Here is a 13502-nt window from a genome sequence, read left to right on the forward strand (position 1 = left end):
CATAGTATTTGAAACTTTGAGGCTGGGCATGAAGCAACTTACAGATTCTGGGGACACAACGTCTGGCCTGGATGGACAGGTTGTTGCCATTGTAGCAAAAGGACTTTGCACACATTGCGAAAGGACTTTGCAACCAGACATGTCAATCAGTCTGTCTGCATCAGAAAGATATAAAAAGACCCTTCTCCAGACTCTCGACATTGCAGTCAGTGGGGAAGACAGAACACGCATCTCGGAGGACATCAGAGAAAGGAGACCTCAAGTACCACGGAACTGATCACTCCACTGTCTTGACGCAGAACTCTCAAAGGAACAGGTTGTATGTTTTATTGTTTGTGAAATAAAAACAGTAGTTTAGTTTACCAATTTGTTGTTATTGTATTATTTGGCTCTCTATCGCTTGGGTCCATAAATTCTGGTGGAATAGAATTCCTACAGGAATAAGACAGTGAACATTTTTTGCAATACCTGCAGTGAATTACAATATACCGCCGAAAGTTTCCTCTAGCAATCTTAAACAGTTTCCATTTAACCAAGTACTTATGCCTTGATAAACTGGTTCTGGCAAACTGTGCCTTCTAAACAGTGGTGCACATTCTCAAGGGCAGATGGGAAGGCGGAAATCACAAAATTTCGGAAGAGTGACTATATCCCGTCGTTAACTTCGTCATTTGCATGTGGCCACCACTGTAACGGTGGCGCTCCTTCACCCCACCATAAAACTGAATGGAGTTTATGCCAGGGTGCTTCTCCAGTGGAACCCTGGCATAAATTGGCCCCATCAGATATTCCTGGCCCTGCATAGGCATAATTGTTAACTTATGCTCTATTCCAACCCAGGAATTTCAGGGCCAATGAGAAAACCAGTATCAGCAGAGAATAGAAACTGGTGTAACTAGGCAGGATATGGTATTAAGCATACTAAAAGAAGAATTATATATTTTGGTAGTAATGTGCATGTTATGCAACACCAGACTATTATTCTAGTGTCAAATCTGCATCTTCTCTACTTGTCTATTTACAAGTAGTTTCAATTTTAATGGTTCACTTTTGGCCGCAAGTTTTGCTGTACTTGGACAGAACCTAATAATAACTGCTCTGCTTATAACTGATACGTCAGTATCATCTGAGGACGTCAAAGTCTGCTGTCACTACTAATAATAGAAACATTTTAATAAAAACAATGTATTTTTTCAATGGACATACCTTACGTACAGTTTATGTACATACCAATGAAATGTTCATGTCCTTTTTGGGTTTCATATTATTATCTTCTTTCTTTTTTTTGTGGCGAAAGGAAATTCCTGCCTGGAAAATTATACGTGGTGCTGGCCTTTGTCTGAGACTGCTTTCCCAACCTGATACTCCTCGTCGTTTTGCCTATGGGCAACATACAGCTATTAAAACACAGGTTTCAAGTTGATTCTGGTTAGCTTCTTTGCACTACACAAGGATAACCATGTATTCCAGTGCCCGAACTGGCAAACATAAACAAAGGACACAGCAGCAGGTCTATAATAGATTTGTTACTTTTATTGGCAACCAAGATGAAGGGCCAAGTTGCATAGTGCAAGACACCATCAAGGTTCAAAAGAAAAGACAAGGTAAATTTGAATAGTAAGTAGAGGATGCCAAGCTTTGGTTTTAAAAGCCTAAAATTGCAGGAAGAAGGAAAGACCCAGGGCAGTAAGGAGTTCCACAGTTTAGAGATCCTGGGAAAGAATGAGTTAGAGTAGGAGACTGCGCAATGAGTCTTGATTTCAACACTAAGGTTTAAGAGAGGTGAGAGAGCCAGTGGGTTGGCATATTTGCGGTTTAGGAGAAAGAGAAGTTCAGAGAAGCACTGACCATGTAATAGCAATAAAATAGAGGCAAGAAAGTTTGCAACGAGAGACAAGTTGGAGCTTCAGTTGAGAGAAGGATCACCTATCAGACATTCAGTTTTTTCTTGAATCAAACCAAGCGTGTGAGAGAGGTGTTAGTAGAGGTTGCAAAAATATGGGAGAAGTATTCAAGTCCTGGATGGATTTGGGCTTTATAGAGAGTTAAGAGCGGTTGAGAGGAAAAACATGACACATAAGAGAAAACCAAGCTTCCTGTAGGCAATTGCAGCAATGGAGGAGATATGGGAGTTCCATTTGAGGTCAAAGGAGATAGTGAGGCCAAGAATGTCAACAGGCGCAGAAGGACCAAGGGTGAAGCCATCAGAGGTAAGAGGCGGTAGCTGTTGGTTAGATCTACAAGAGGAATTAAGAAGCTGTATGTCTGAAGTCAAATCCAATCAGTATACCATAATATAAAATCTGTTTTCCATTAAGGCAGTATTTTAAATGAACCAGTGTTATTTCTAATATCATTTTATGGCTTAAGAAACCATTTGTCACCTAAAATGAACATTTCTGCACTATTTAGAAAACATATTAACTTCCTCAATAAGCAAGGCCTTTTATAGTAAGTACAACCCCATACCCTCTCCATCACAAAGACCACCTAGCTCCACCTCTAACATCATCCCTCTCCATCCCTGCCTCAAACCATCTGCTGCCAAAACTCTCATACATACCTTTGTCATCACCAGACTCAAATATTCCAATGGTCTACTGTCCTTCACCCTCCGTATATTTCAGCTTATCCAAAACTCAGCTGCCCATATCCTAACCTGCACCAAGTCCCATTCACTCAAAAACCCTGTGCTCACTGATCTACATTGGCTCCTGGTTCCCCAACACCTCCAATTTAAAATTCTCATCCTTGTTTCAAATTGCTTCATGGCCTCACTCCTCCCTATCTCTGTAACCTCCTCCAGCCCTACAACCCTCCAGGAACTTTGCGCGCTCCTCTAAACTCTGGCCTCTTGTGACATGGGTGCAGTCAATCACAGCCTAAACTTCGGGGAAGCCTGCTCTGGCTGCAAAGCCTTTAGCTCTTTCCCACTGACTGCTGGTGTCCATGAGGAATGTTATAAAATCAATGGCAAAGAAGGTATCAGTGACCTGCTTGATGCAGCCATAGACTGCAGACTGACTAATGTGACCGATGTCACCTGCTACAGCCTGGAAAGAGCCTGAGGCAAAACTGCCACAGGCAATGCATGGCCAGCTAGGAGAGTGGGTAGCAGGTCTTATTGTAAGAGGCTGCACAGGCCTGTGACAGCCTCTCTGGAGAAGCACAGCCTCCTGATGCAATGCTCCTCAGAAAACTGGATGTAATTGACTCTGGGCCGATAGACTCCATGGGCAGGGTTGGAATGCCTGCATGCAGCTCTCCTCAGAGCCCTAATTGCAACTCTTGAGGTTCCCCAACCTGCTGCTGCCGCTCCTCTTCCTCCAACTAGGAGTGGGTCAGATGTCTCCCACCTTGAGCACTGAGTTTCTTGAAGGTTTTGAAGCAGAAGAAAACTGAAAGTCAGCGAATTCCAATGCAGAAACTTATGAAAAAAATCCAACCTGGTGAATTGCAAATGGATTCCAATGATCTGGCTGCTTGCAGGTGAGTGCATCTTATAATATTGCTTCCAATTGCAGTTTCATGCCTGTATCACTGGATGGGTCCAGCACTTAATGCTACTTGTACTTTTTCCAGTAGAAATGGCATTGAAGTCCTACTGACATCACAGAACTCCTCTCTTAAACAGTCAGCAACCAACCAATACCTGCCATAGTGCCAGCAAGTCAGCCCGCAGCAGCTGAGTTGCAGCAGCCTTTGGCTGGCCTCTCACAGACTTTGAGCTCCCAGACATCACTGGCCAAGAGGATCTCAAGGGTCCCCACATGAGGAACAGCACCCTTCCACCAGCTCTGCTCAGGCCACCAGGGTAGCGCCTCATAAGAGTAGTAGAGTTAGGAAACCTTCTTTAAAGAAAAGCACTATGGGTTGATCACCAAAGTGAGAAATGAATGGAAAGTATTTATTATGTTTGGCATTAAATTAAGCACCGTTATCACATATGGCATTTTGGTCTGCTGTATGGTTTCATAGCCACTTCTGAATCTGCAATGTCAGAATGTCATTGATATAGAAGTTCTCTGAATGGTTTGAATGTTCTTCAATCCAAAATGAATGGAGTAGGGAAGAATGCACAAGGACTGTTATGAAGAGGGGCTCTGTCCTAAGTTATCAATTGTAAACAATTTTACAACACCAAGTTATAGTCCAACAATTTTATTTGAAATTCACAAGCTTTCGGAGGCTTCCTCCTTCCTCTGGTGAATGTTGTGGAAATGAAATCCTCGAACCCTTCGCATTTATAAATCACAGAACAATACCTGGTGATTACAGATAGTCTTTCCAACTGCCCGTTGCCAAGGCAATCACAGTGTGCAGACAGAGAGGTGTTACCTACAAGGCCACCGAATATACAAACAACCAAAAAAAAAGAGAGAGAGGCAGAAACATAGAAACATCCGGAAGGAAGAGAAAGACAGCAAATGACCCGTTATATTAAAAACAGATAACATTTGTTCGCTGGTGGGGTTACGTGTAGCGTGACATGAACCCAAGATCCCGGTTGAGGCCGTCCTCATGGGTGCGGAACTTGGCTATCAATTTCTGCTCGACGATTTTGCGTTGTCGTGTGTCTCGAAGGCCGCCTTGGAGTACGCTTACCCGAAGGTCGGTGGCTGAATGTCCTTGACTGCTGAAGTGTTCGCCGACTGGGAGGGAACCCTCCTGTCTGGCGATTGTTGCGCGGTGTCCGTTCATCCATTGTCGCAGCGTCTGCATGGTCTCGCCAATGTACCATGCTCTGGGGCATCCTTTCCTGCAACGTATGAGGTAGACAACATTGGCCGAGTCACAGGAGTATGAACCATGCACCTGGTGGGTGGTGTCCTCTCGTGTGATGGTGGTATCTGTGTCGATGATCTGGCATGTCTTGCAGAGGTTACCGTGGCAGGGTTGTGTGGTGTCGTGGACGCTGTTCTCTTGAAGGCTAGGTAATTTGCTGCGAACGATGGTCTGTTTGAGGTTGGGTGGCTGTTTAAAGGCGAGTAGTGGAGGTGTGGGGATGGCCATAGTGAGGTGTTCGTCGTCATTGATGACATGTTGAAGGCTGCAGAGAACATGGCGTAGTTTCTCCGCTCCGGGGAAGTACTGGACGACAAAGGGTACTCTGTTGGTTGCGTCCCGTGTTAGTCTTCTGAGGAGGTCTATGCGATTTTTCGCTGTGGCCCGTCAGAACTGTCGATCGATGAGTCGAGCGTCATATCCCGTTCTTACTAGGGCGTCTTTCAGCGTCTGTAGGTGTCCATCGCGTTCCTCCTCGTCTGAGCAGACCCTGTGTATTCAAAGGGCCTGTCCATAGGGGATGGCCTCTTTGACGTGGTTAGGGTGGAAGCTGGAAAAGTGGAGCATCGTGAGGTTGTCCGTGGGCTTGCGGCAGAGTGAGGTGCTGAGGTGCCCGTCTTTGATGGAGATTCGTGTGCCCAAGAAAGAAACTGATTCTGAGGAGTAGTCCATGGTGAGCTTGATGGTGGGATGGAACTTGTTGATGTTATCGTGTAGTCTCTTTAGTGATTCCTCGCCGTGGGTCCATAGAAAGAAAATGTCGTTGATGTATCTGGTGTATAGTGTTGGTTGGAGGTCCTGTGCAGTAAAGAAGTCCTGCAACAACCCTGCCACGGTAACCTCTTCAAGACATGCCAGATCATCGACACAGATACAATCATCAACAATCGCCAGACAGGAGGGTTCCCTCCCAGTCGGGGAACACTTCAGCAGTCAAGGACATTCAGCCACCGACCTTCGGGTAAGCATACTCCAAGGCGGCCTTCGAGACACACAACAACGCAAAATCGTCGAGCAGAAATTGAAAGCCATGTTCCGCACCCATGAGGACGGCCTCAACTGGGATCTTGGGTTCATGTCACGCTACATGTAACCCCACCAGCGAACAAATGTTATCTGTTTTTAATATAACGGGTCATTTGCTGTCTTTCTCTTCCTTCCGGATGTTTCTATGTTTCTGCCTCTCTCTCTCTGTTTTTTTTTTGGTTGTTTGTATATTCGGTGGCCTTGTAGGTAACACCTCTCTGTCTGCACACTGTGATTGCCTTGGCAACGGGCAGTTGGAAAAACTATCTGTAATCACCAGGTATTGTTCTGTGATTTATAAATGCAAAGGGTTCGAGGATTTCATTTCCACAACATTCACCTGAGGAAGGAGGAAGCCTCCGAAAGCTTGTGAATTTCAAATAAAATTGTTGGACTATAACTTGGTGTTGTAAAATTGTTTACAATTGTCAACCCCAGTCCATCACCGGCATCTCCACATCTAAGTTATCAAGGCAGGGTTGTGAGAAGCTTAGCAGAATCACTGAGGTATGAGCTGATCCCTGACATTCTGGCTGCAAGGTGCTGATGTAACCCTCCTTCTCAGCTGTTTCCTTTCCTTCTCTCAGTTGTTTCTTATTGGATGACGACTGTTGTTGCTGCTGCTCTGTCTCCTCCAAATGCAGGCCTCTCTGCAATGCAATGTTGTGCCATATGCAGCAGACCATAAACTTGCGTGATACTCTATCGGGGCATATTAGGGAGCCTCCCGCCTCCCAAGGGATCCGGACACCAAACGTCTGCTTGAGCATTCCTAGAAGGATCCTGGTTGTGCCCTGGCTTTGATTATATCTGTGCTATTTGAGCTTAGTGGGGATGTACAGGGTGTCATCAGCCAGGTCTGCAGGGGGTATCCCTTGTCCCCCAACAATCATCCTGTCATGTTCCTCACAGGATCAAATAGAGGGGGAATGGTCGAGTGTCTGAGTATTAAAGCATTGTGGCAGCTCCCTAGATACCTTGGACAAACCTGCATGATTTTGTTCCTGTAATCGACCACTATCTGTACATTGACAGAGTGGTATCCTTTTCTATTGATGGCCATATGTGCACGGTGAATCATGCCCTGCATACGAGGAAAGCCAGCCACTGCTGCAAAGCCACAAGCGCTCTCCTGTTGACTGCTTAGGTCAGTGGGGAAGGTGATGTACTGCTGAACCGTGCTTAATGCAGCTGTAAACTGCACACTGGGAGATGAGGCTGATGCTCTCTATAACAGACAGAAAGGATTCAGTAGCATAAAAATTCAGGGCTGTGGTGACTTTGAGAGCCACTGGCATGGCATGCCCCCCAATCCAGCACGCAGCACATCCCGTTGCAGGAGATTGCAGAGGTCCACGGCAGCCTGCGAGGAGAAGCGCAGCCTCCTCTTGCTCTGAAGAAAGGTCCATACCTGAAATGTTGACTGGCCTGTCTCTCCACAGATGCTTCCTGACCTGCTGAGTATTTCCAGCACTTTCTGTTTTTGTTTCAGTTGTTTCTGAAGTTGAGTTGCTAATTTTGGATCCAATGTTCAGTGCGAAAGAAGGAAAGCAATAACCCAAATAATGTTGCTTATACTGTTGGATGTGCACAATCTTTGTGGCATAGTCTAATTGTATTATATATCTGTTTAGATAAGGAGGGTTAAATAGCTTTCATTATTTTTACTGCGTAGAGATATGGGTGGTAATTTTAACCTCTCCATGACTGGATGGGAGAGGGTCGGGGGCGGGGGGGGGGGGGGGGGGGCGGGGGGGGAGTTAAATTGTTAAAAATGTGAAACCTGACCTCAACCTGCCGTGAATGTTTTTTTCTATTATTCATTCATGGGATTGGGCATCACTGGCAAGGCCAGCATTTATTGCCCATCCCTAATTGCCCTAGAGAAGGTGGTGGTGAGCCGCCACCTTGAACCGCTGCAGTCCGTGTTGTGAAGGTAGTGCCACAGTGCTGTTAGGTCGGGAGTTCCAGGATTTTGACCCAGCGACGATGAAGGAATGGAGATATATTTGGGCTTGGGAAACCCAGCCCCTGATGGGAGGACAACGACTGGGTCCAGCACTACTTGTGGACCAGGAGGAGCAGGAGATCCCCCCCTCGCCCCCAGCCTCTCATGCACATCTTCTGCCGTGATCGTCAGAACCCCCTCCTCATCCCGCACTCGGCCAACCAGACCCTCCCCCGCAATCTCTATCTCTTGCCCCCCCCGTGATTTCTATCTCTATCTCTTAACTGGTAAGAGCTACTATACCTGTCCCCACAAGTAATAACATGGTCTGACTAGATTTTGTTTGATTATCATACTAGAAATGGTCAGTGCCAAAATATTAAATAGGAGTCAATCAATAATATAATGAACAGGTACAAGCCTTGAGGCAGCATCTTGAAAAACTTGTTTTAAAACAATGTAACTTTTACATACTCAGCTCATCTGCTCAGTCTTGTTGGCGATGTATGAAGAAACACAATCAGACTATAGACCATTTTGTTGCAACTGAAAAGCAAACTTTTACATTAAGCTATTCCAAATTAGCTGCATTTTGGACACTTGACAGGAAATCACAAACCCACCTTCTATTCAATATTATGGTTCATTGAAACAATTAAAAAAGGCTTCCATCTGTTACACCGCAAGGATCACAATTCAACTGAACAATCTTAATAATTTCTTGCTAGCTTTGAAAACTTTTATAAACTGGTCTCTGGCAAGGATTTAGGAACAGATGCCAATATACAGAAGCGTCCCTCAGCAATTTACCTATAATTGACTTGAGAATGTGCTCATTTAGACCAGTTCACTGTGGGAAGTACCTGAGCAGTGGCCATAAAGGGGCATGCTAGATTAAACACAGCTCCAGTTTAGCAACTAAAATCACAAATCATTTTCTGTCAAAACATGTGACTTATTTCTAGAATAGATTGAAAATCTAGTGTGGTGTCTTTTAACAGCTAAATTTTGTTCCAACTATTCATCAGCATTGGCAAGGGTAACCAGCTAGTGATTTCAATTAGTATGTAAATAATGGGAAATGGAGGAAATTTGAGATAGAAATATAGAAAGTCTCAAGACTGGAAGAAAGATGCTTTATTACCTTTTATACTAAGATACATTAACCATCTTCAGCCAGAAGTGCCGAGTGGATGATCCATCTTGGCCTGCTCCCGATATCCCCACCATCACGGAAGCCAGTCTTCGGCCAATTCGATTCACTCCACGTGATATCAAGAAACGGCTGAGTGCACTGGATACAGCAAAGGCTATGGGCCCCGACAACATCCCAGCTGTAGTGCTGAAGACTTGTGTTCCAGAACTAGCTGCGCCTCTAGCCAAGCTGTTCCAGTACAGCTACAACACTGGCATCTACCCGACAATGTGGAAAATTGCCCAGGTATGTCCTGTCCACAAAAAGCAGGACAAATCCAATCCGGCCAATTACCGCCCCATCAGTCTACTCTCAATCATCAGCAAAGTGATGGAAGGTGTCGTCGACAGTGCTATCAAGCGGCACTTACTCACCAATAACCTGCTCACTGATGCTCAGTTTGGGTTCCGCCAGGACCACTCGGCTCCAGACCTCATTACAGCCTTGGTCCAAACATGGACAAAAGAGCTGAATTCCAGAGGTGAGGTGAGAGTGACTGCCCTTGACATCAAGGCAGCAATTGACCGAGTGTGGCACCAAGGAGCCCTAGTAAAATTGAAGTCAATGGGAATCAGGGGGAAAACTCTCCAGTGGCTGGAGTCATACCTAGCACAAAGGAAGATGGTAGTGGTTGTTGGAGGCCAATCATCTCAGCCCCAGGACATTGCTGCAGGAGTTCCTCAGGGCAGTGTCCTGGGCCCAACCATCTTCAGCTGCTTCATCAATGACCTTCCCTCCATCATAAGGTCAGAAATGGGGATGTTCGCTGATGACTGCACAGTGTTCAGTTCCATTCGCAAACCCTCAAATAATGAAGCAGTCCGAGCCCGCATGCAGCAAGGCCTGGACAACATCCAGGCTTGGGCTCATAAGTGGCAAGTAACATTCGCGCCAGATAAGTGCCAGGCAATGACCATCTCCAACAAGAGAGAGTCTAACCATCTCCCCATGACATTCAACGGCATTACCATCACCAAATCCCCCACCATCAACATCCTGGGGGTCACCATTGACCAGAAACGTAACTGGACCAGCCATATAAATACTGTGGCTACGAAAGCAGGTCAGAGGCTGGGTATTCTGCGGCGAGTGACTCACCTCCTGACTCCCCAAAGCCTTTCCACCATCTACAAGGCACAAGTCAGGAGTGTGATGGAGTACTCTCCACTTGCTTGGATGAGTGCAGCTCCAACAACACTCAAGAAGCTCGACACCATCCAAGATAAAGCAGCCCGCTTGATTGGCACCCCATCCACCACCCTAAACATTCACTCCCTTCACCACCGGCGCACTGTGGCTGCAGTGTGCACCATCCACAGGATGCACTGCAGCAATTCGCCAAGGCTTCTTTGACAGCACCTCCCAAACCCGCGACCTCTACCACCTAGAAGGACAAGAGCAGCAGGTACATGGGAACAACACCACCTGCACGTTCCCCTCCAAGTCACACACCATCCCGACTTGGAAATATATCGCCGTTCCTTCATTGTCGCTGGGTCAAAATCCTGGAACTCCCTTCCTAACAGCACTGTGGGAGAACCGTCACCACACGGACTGCAGCAGTTCAAGAAGGCGGCTCACCACCACCTTCTCGAGGGCAATTAGGGATGGGCAATAAATGCTGGCCTTGCCAGCGACGCCCACATCCTGTGAACGATTAAAAAAAACATAAGTCACCAACTCCAAAAGCTGGCATGATGATGGACAGCAAGGAATAGATTTGCGTACTTGGGCAGAAAGCTGTACCAACGTTCAGCAGTGAAATGTCCAAGGCCTTAAAATAAATGATTTCGAACCAGATAATAGCCCTGTTAAAATAACAGAAGGAGGAATTTAAGCATTAAGCATATTCATGCTAGTATTTTACGAGGTTATTTCAAGGGTTAAAAGACAGTGCCAAAAAGATTTGTTGTTTTGCTGAGCTGCCAACTTCATAGTTCTGCCAACCTGCCTCTGATATATATATTTTTAAAAATATTTTGCTTTCCATCTATTAAGGTTCATGATTATTAATGAGGAACCCATGTTTTCGATATGTAATCCTGTCTGAACAATATGTGCTATGAGCTGCATATTATTTTCTATCAAAACATGTGATTAATTCCTAGAATAGATTCAAAATATACTGTGATGTCTTTTAACACAACTATCTATATTCTTAATTTGCTGTAACATAATTAATTTACCATTACATCCTAAAAGAAAACTGGTGTCAGAATGACAGTTTTCATGTTCACCATGCTGTACCAGACCCTGCTTACCTGTAAAAAAAACATGCTGGGAATGTGACAATGTGATACACTTGTCTTTAACTTTTTTGTAATTTGCACTGCTAACTGATAATAAGCATGGATACATGATAGCACAGCAAAAATTGAATTTTATTGATACCTGATGTGTTGGTGGCAATATTTACAGCTAAAGCACATTTGAAGATGCATATAAGCAACACTGAAAATAAGGCAGAATTCAAAGTTGCATTTCTGTTTAACTCATCATACAAGAAAATGTGTAAGAATGCTATTATAACAGGTCTTTAAAGATGTTGCCATTGGTCATCCATTAACTTTATTGTTATGGCAAAGATTACTCAATGAACTCAAATAAATTCACTTGCAGCATCAGTCAAAAAAGTATTCAACATATCACAGTATATAATCTTTACATTTATTAACAATTAGTGCCTTGTGCAAGTTGGGCATGAGATCAAATTTTCCAATATCCCACTGCCAGCAAATTTTTAAAAATTATTTGTTCTTGGAATGTGGGAAATGTGGGCAAGGCCGCATTTATGACCCATCCCTAGTTGCCAGAGAAGGTGGTAGTGGGCCTTTTTCTTGAACCGCTGCAGTCCTAGGGTGATGGTGCTCCCACAATGGTGTTAGGTAGGGAATTCCATGATTTGACCTAGTGACAATGAAGGAACGGCAACATATGTTCAAGTCAGGATGATGTGTGACTTGGAGGTGAACTTGGAGGCAAAGGTGTTCCCACGACATTGCTGCTCTTGTTCTTCTTGGTGGTACAGGTTGCAGGGGAGGGAGGTGCAGTCGAAGTAACATTGCTGAGTTATTGCAATACATCCTGGAGATCGTACATACTGCAGACACGGTGTGCTAGTGATGGAGAGGGTGGATATTGAGTCAGTAGCAGGGGGACCGATCAAATGAACAGCTCTGACCTGGATGGTTTTGAGCTTCTTCAGTTGCGGCTGCACCAATCCAGGTGAGTGGTGGGCATTCCATCACACTCCTGACTTGAGCCTTGCAGATGGTGGAGAGGCTTTGAGGGATCAAGAAGTGAGCCATTTGTCAGCCTCTGCCCTGCTCTTGTAGCCATGATGTTGATATGGCTGGTCCAGTTCAGCTTCTGCACCATGGTGATCCCCAGGATGCTAATAGTGGAGACTTTGGTCTTGGTGATGCCAGTGATTTTTTGATATGCGCTGGCAGCGGGTGAGGTACTTTACCATGGGGGTGAGGACTCTGATTATGTACCCTATAGGGTATATTTTTCTATGAGTGAAGTTCATGTACAATATTTAATGTACAATTGTTTAATGTACATTCCTCAGTGTCTTATTTTTCAGCAGCTATTAACCCATTCAAAATAAATGAGATGAACACTTACTCAAAAGTAAAAGTGTAAAATGAGCATTTTAATATTCGAATGCAAACATCACTGATTGCAAAATATACTCCGGGGGAGGGGATTTACTCTAAGCCAGGCTTATTGTTAACTCCATGAGATAGTAAAACATGGCCACTTATTTTTCAGGCATTGAAAAACAATTGGCTGTATAGAATGTGCATTTTATCAGAGGTACAATTTAAACAGTTTATTTTTCTGTATAATGGAATGTTTTTCAACAGTCTGTGAAAATTCATCAACACTAAATTCATAGTATCATTGTAGGCACACCACAGGTGGAGGCCATTTGGCCCATCGTGCCTGTGCCAAAGCTTTGATAGAGCTACAAACTAGTCCCATTCCCCTGCTCTTTCCCCACAACCCTGTAAATTTTTCCCTTCAAGTATTTGTTGAATTCCCTTTTGAAAGTTACTATTGAATCTGCTTCCACCACCCTTTCAGGCAGTGCATTCCAGATCATTACAACTCGCTGCATAAAATAAATGTTTCCTCTGGCTCTTTAGCCAATCACCTTAAATCTGTGTCCTCTGGTTACCGATCCTTCTGCCGCTGGAAACAGTTTTACCTTATTTACTCTGTCAAAACTGTTCATGATTTTGAACACCTCTATCTATTCCCCTTAATATTCTCTGTTCTAAGGAGAACAACCCCAGCTTCTCCAGTCCCTCCACATAACTGAAGTCCCTCATCCACGTGTCAGCATGTTAGCATTTCACAAGAAAATTCAGCTTTATTTTCTCAGATTGGAAGTTGTCAGTATCAACCAGACCATAGAATCTTACAACACAGAAGGCAGCCATTCAGCACATCATGCCTGTGCCGGGTCTTTGAAAGAGTTATCCAATTAGTCCCACTCCCCCGTCTTTCCCCATAGCCCTGCAAATCAGGCGGAGGACT

At 44.7% G+C, this 13502-nt stretch overlaps 1 protein-coding gene across 6 annotated transcripts in view; it reads right to left on the reverse strand.

Annotated features, from left to right (window-relative positions):
- LOC137335203 (DNA (cytosine-5)-methyltransferase 3B-like) overlaps positions 1–13502 on the reverse strand; it is a 218830-nt gene that overhangs the window by 116559 nt on the left and 88769 nt on the right. For all 6 annotated transcript variants that reach the window (XR_010966358.1, XR_010966357.1, XM_068000424.1 and 3 more), the window contains exon 5: positions 1231–1380. Coding sequence is in view for 4 of the 6 variants with exons in the window: in XM_068000424.1 (XP_067856525.1) it covers positions 1231–1380 (150 nt within the window). In the remaining 2 variants the exon portion in view is untranslated. The remainder of the gene's footprint in view (positions 1–1230; positions 1381–13502) is intronic.

Source organism: Heptranchias perlo, chromosome 19 (assembly GCF_035084215.1).
Source record: "Heptranchias perlo isolate sHepPer1 chromosome 19, sHepPer1.hap1, whole genome shotgun sequence".
NCBI lineage: Eukaryota > Metazoa > Chordata > Chondrichthyes > Hexanchiformes > Hexanchidae > Heptranchias > Heptranchias perlo.